This window comes from Nansenia antarctica, assembly GCF_963989245.1.
Source record: "Nansenia antarctica genome assembly, chromosome: 7".
Classification (NCBI taxonomy): domain Eukaryota; kingdom Metazoa; phylum Chordata; class Actinopteri; order Argentiniformes; family Microstomatidae; genus Nansenia; species Nansenia antarctica.
Genome location: NC_137677.1, coordinates 2,284,525 through 2,289,524, shown reverse-complemented (window position 1 = coordinate 2,289,524; position 5,000 = coordinate 2,284,525). Strand labels below are relative to the sequence as shown.

The window sequence follows — 5,000 nt, the reverse complement described above, 5'->3', positions numbered from 1 at the left end:
GGACCCGGAAATTGCTAAACGTCAGACTTACGTCAGACTTAACAACCGAATTGCTTCTGTGATTTGAACATGTCCACGTCTCTCTCTCTCTCTCTCTCTCTCATGTCTAACCTCTCCTCATCTCTCTCTCTCCCTCCAGGTGGTCTCTCATGTCTAACCTCTCCTCATCTCTCTCTCTCTCTCCCTCCAGGTGGTCTTGTGTCTAACCTCTCCTCACCTCTCTCTCTCCCTCCAGGTGGTCTCTCATGTCTAACCCCCCCCCTCTCTCTCTCTCTCTCTCATGTCTAACCTCTCCTCACCCCTCTCTCTCCCTCCAGGTGGTCTCTCATGTCTAACCCCCCCCCCTCTCTCTCTCTCTCTCCCTCCAGGTGGTCTCTCTCATGTCTAACCTCTCCCTCTCTCTCTCTCTCTCCCTCCAGGTGGTCTCTCTCATGTCTAACCTCTCCCCCCCTTCTCTCTCTCCCTCCAGGTGGTCTTGTGTCTAACCTCTCCTCACCTCTCTCTCTCTCTCTCCAGGTGGTCTCTCTCATGTCTAACCCCCCCCCCCCTCTCTCTCTCTCTCCCTCCAGGTGGTCATGTGTCTAACTTCTCCTCACCCCTCTCTCTCCCTCCAGGTGGTCTCTCATGTCTAACCCCCCCCCCCTCTCTCTCTCTCTCCCTCCAGGTGGTCTCTCATGTCTAACCCCCCCCCCCCTCTCTCTCTCTCTCCCTCCAGGTGGTCTTGCACGTCCACAGGCAGCAGCCCCCAGTATAACATCTGTGAGCAGATGATTCAGATCCGGGAGGACCACATGAGGTTCATCTCAGAGCTGGCGCGCTACAGCAACATCGAGGTCAGTAGGAGGATATTCACCCGTACGTTTTTCTCACCTGCAGTGACCTGCAGGGGAGGCTGTGTCTCAGGAGGTAGAGTCAGGAGGTAGAGCCGCCGTCTAATGATCGCAAGGTTGGCAGATCGGCGGTTCAAGCCCCGCCTGGCCACATGTCGAAGTGTCCTTGGGCAAGACACTGAACCCCTAAATTGCTCCCAGTGAGCGGGGCCGGCGCCTTGCATGGTAGCTTGTTGCCATTGGTGTGTGAATGTGTGTGTGAATGGGTGAATGAGAGGCTGTTGTAAAGCTCTTTGGATAAAGGCGCTATATAAGTCAGTCCATTTCATGGAGTCATACCATTCATGTAAAAAAAGGTAAAAAAAATAAACAGAAAAAGGTCCCAACCTTGATTTCATCTGTAATCTATAACAGAAACATGCCTGTATCGCTGCTCTTATTATTGTTTAACAAGTGCGAGACAACATTATATTATCCCTTCAGAATTGGCTTTAACAATCTCCATTCTAACTCACCCCGAAGGACTCTCTCTCTCTCTCACATAGACAAGGTTTCGCTTCACAGTGCTGACTTCAGCATCGAGCAAACGCCTTGCCGATTCTCCAGGGTTTAATTTAAAGTAGTTAATATGGAAATGTGCAACAGAGGTTGTCATCAGTGCTGAGCTTTCGGTATTCAGATGTTCATAGTGAACGCTGAAATCATTTGAACAGAGAAACTGCAACACAAGTCCATAATCAAACCGTTTTCATGGTGTAATCGGAGAGAATTACTTTCCTAGTTTTTTCTGTTACGCTGGCTGATAACGTCGTGGTTTTGTCAACGCTAGGTTATTTCGTCATTTGGTCATTTGTCTGTTCAAGATTAAGTCGTCTTAATGTTTCGCTTCGCCAGTCGAGTGGAGCGCTCTGTCTGCCACTCTCTCCATGACAGTTTCCCCTCTGGTGTCTAGCCTGTACGTTGTGAAGAGTGAAAATCACTGGCGGACTCAAGGGGGGGGGCAGGCGGGGCGTCTCTCTGAAGTGCCCTTTTGAGTGGCGAAAATGAGAGGACGTCCCCTATTGGTGCCCCATCAATGGTCTAAACTTGACCATGTGCCCGCACAGTTGAAAAACGTCGCACTAAAGTGCCCTATTGAGTGGCAAAATTAGAGGATGTGCCCTATTGGCTGCCCTTCCAATGGTCTAAACTTGACCATGTGCACTGATGGGGGTCCCATGTTGTGCAGTAGGTGCCCTTTTTTTCTTTTCGCCCCCCCTGCCCTTCAAACAGCCTGAGTCCGCCACTGGGGAAAGTGTTCAGTTGGTTTCCTCTCAGCTCAGGTGGGTCATGTCTTCCTCTCAGCTCAGGTGGGTCATGTGCTCTGTTCTCTGTGTGCAGGTGGTGACCGGGTCGGGCCGCCAGGAGGCCCAGAAGACGGACCAGGAGTACAGGAAGCTGTTTGACCTGGCCCTGCAGGGCATGCAGCTGCTGTCCCAGTGGAGCGCGCACGTCATGGAAGTGGTGAGCCCCTCCCACATCACCTCACACATAGATACATAGATACATAGATCCCACATCACATCACACATAGATACATAGAACATAGATCCCACATCACATCACACATAGATACAGTACATAGATCCAACATAGAACATAGAACATAGATCCAATGTCACATCAAACATTACATCCAACTTTATTGTCATCGCGAAATGACGAACGAAATGCAGTTTAGCATCAGAAATATGTCTGTATAAGAACATATAAATACATACATAAAAACATGACAATGATATTGCTGATGGTATCAAGACACAGTATGAAAGTACGGTAGTTTAGAGGTACCGTTATGAGCTATGTACAGCTAAGGTAGCTTATGTAGTGTGCAATGTGCTTATGTGCAAAGGTAGTATTGTAAACAGCACTTGCAATACTAATTCATCATATACTCCGAGAACCTTTACCTTTGGCTGAACTTCTTAACTTCTGGTTTCTATAACAGCAGGAGGTCGGAAAATGACGTCTCCAATCAAATATTAAATTGGTGCATCGAAATAACACAAGACAAACGTGATTGGACTAACAAACCAGGGGGAACAATTCAACCGGGCCTTCAGAAGTTCATTTCTTCAAAGCTATTAGATAATCCAATGCTTCATTTGCTCTTGTCCCAACAGTCACTCTAATGCTGCTTCAATTATTCATAAAGGGAGTTAAGAGCTGTTTGAAAATCACAAGTTGATGGGTTTCCAAGGCAACGCGCCGTCGAGACAGAGTGCCTTACTTAATGATGCGAACGGTATCAACCCGATTTGTACTCTTGAGTCTTGAGTCGAGGACAGATGGTAGAAGTGGACGCGTCAAGGTTTTGTGTATCTATGTGACATGGCTTCACCATTTCTTCACATGGGTAGTGTGTAGGTGGTCTAGTGGATAGGGAGTTGGACTTGTGTTGTGATCGGAAGGTTGTGAGTTCAAATCCCCGCCTGAAACCACACCACCACTACTAGTGTGTAGCCCTTGAGTAAGGCCCTTAGCCCTCAGTTACTCCAGGGTGGAATGTCCCTGTCCCTGTAATTCGTAATTGTAAGTCGCTTTGGATTAAAAGCGTCTGCTAAAATGGCTAAATTATTATTATTCTTATTTCTTTCAGTACTCGTGGAAGCTGGTTCATCCCACGGATAAGTATTCCAACAAGGAGTGTCCTGACAATGCGGAGGAGTACGAGAGAGCCACCAGATACAACTACACCTGCGAGGAGAAGTTCGCCCTGGTCGAGGTCAGTTTCTTCTTCTGCCTCCTCACTTTACCGTCTCCGTTCCTACCTGGTTCACCTGGTTTCTTCCTCTGGGTCACCTGGGCTCTCCGTTTGGGATGTCTGTCCATTGTTGCCGGTTATTAATAATAAGTTAAAACACCGTTGTGATCTCAATAAAACACACGATAATACAGTAAACACCTTTGTGATCCGTTTACCGTTAATAAAACAAACCGCCATGGAATGTTGGGAAACAATTCAAACTGGAGGCTTCCATCCTTCCATCCTTCCATCCTTCCATCCTTCCATTCTCCTCTACCTGACCTGGCAACAAGAACCTGTTCTGTCTCTGTTCTGAAACCAAGCTTTTTAAAACACTACAACAGCTGTGCCTATTTTACCCACTAGTAGAGCCGCCTTGGGGGTCAAACAGACCCCCTTTTTAGAATGTAAATCTGCTATTTACACACAGAGATCACTAGAGGGCGCTTCTTTTTTTTAGCCTGCCTCTCACACAGAAAAACTGCAAAAAACAGCTTTATACTATCTTATCCTGAAGTGATTTTGAAAACGTAAGGATACTGGGGTGGTAGAACGCACATATCTAGGAAAAGTCATGAAGGGAGGGTCCTGAAATTTGATCGAGTGCAAAGATAGAATTTTTAGTTTTTTTTACTCACAGGGGTCACCGTGACCCCTCACGGCTCTTCTAGTGTTAACGGCTCCCATTGTTGTGGTCCTGGTAGGTGATGGCCATGATCAAGGGGCTGCAGGTGCTGATGGGGCGCATGGAGAGCGTGTTCAACCACGCCATCCGCCACACCATCTACTCCGCCCTGCAGGACTTCGCCCAGCTCACCTTGAGAGACCCCCTGCGCACGGCCATCAAGAAGAAGAAGAACGTCACCCAGAGGTACAGAAGCACCACACACACCAAACAGCCGCACATCACCGTCTCAATGATGGGGACTAGTGAAGAATCTTCTTGTCGGTAAAATGATGGAATGGATCAATCTATTGAGGATCTGTGATCTTAAATGCGTTGTGCCATCTCAGGATAGATTAGGTGTGCAGCATACACGATTTGACAAGGAATAGAACTTCAACACGGGTCGGAATGAGTACTATATGATTTATTTAGAACAACATCAATAGCTTCGAGACTTGTGGTTTGGTCAGTTGATCTTCATTATCGAAACCGTGGTGCCGTGTTGGAGGGTAGTGATGTGTTGCAGTGTTTTATTAAAGAAATCACCAGTATCCAGTATCACTGCAGATCAGCAGCGATCTGTCATGTGTTTTTTAAACCAATCACGGTTCCTCTCTTTGCAGTGTCCTCCAGGCCATCAGGAAGACCATCTGTGATTGGGAGGCGGGCCACGAGCCCCCCAACGACCCCGCCCTGCGCGGGGAGAAAGATCCCAAGG

General features: G+C 47.7%; 1 protein-coding gene across 2 annotated transcripts in view; it reads left to right on the top strand.

The window, feature by feature from the left end:
• Window positions 1-5,000, top strand: part of cyfip1 (cytoplasmic FMR1 interacting protein 1) — a 42,381-nt gene that overhangs the window by 13,578 nt on the left and 23,803 nt on the right. For both annotated transcript variants that reach the window (XM_080536232.1, XM_080536233.1), the window contains exons 11-15: window positions 716-833; window positions 2,211-2,333; window positions 3,469-3,594; window positions 4,320-4,486; window positions 4,906-5,000. The exon at window positions 4,906-5,000 is cut by the window's right edge and continues 53 nt beyond it. In XM_080536232.1, the coding sequence (XP_080392358.1) occupies window positions 716-833; window positions 2,211-2,333; window positions 3,469-3,594; window positions 4,320-4,486; window positions 4,906-5,000 (629 nt within the window). The remainder of the gene's footprint in view (window positions 1-715; window positions 834-2,210; window positions 2,334-3,468; window positions 3,595-4,319; window positions 4,487-4,905) is intronic.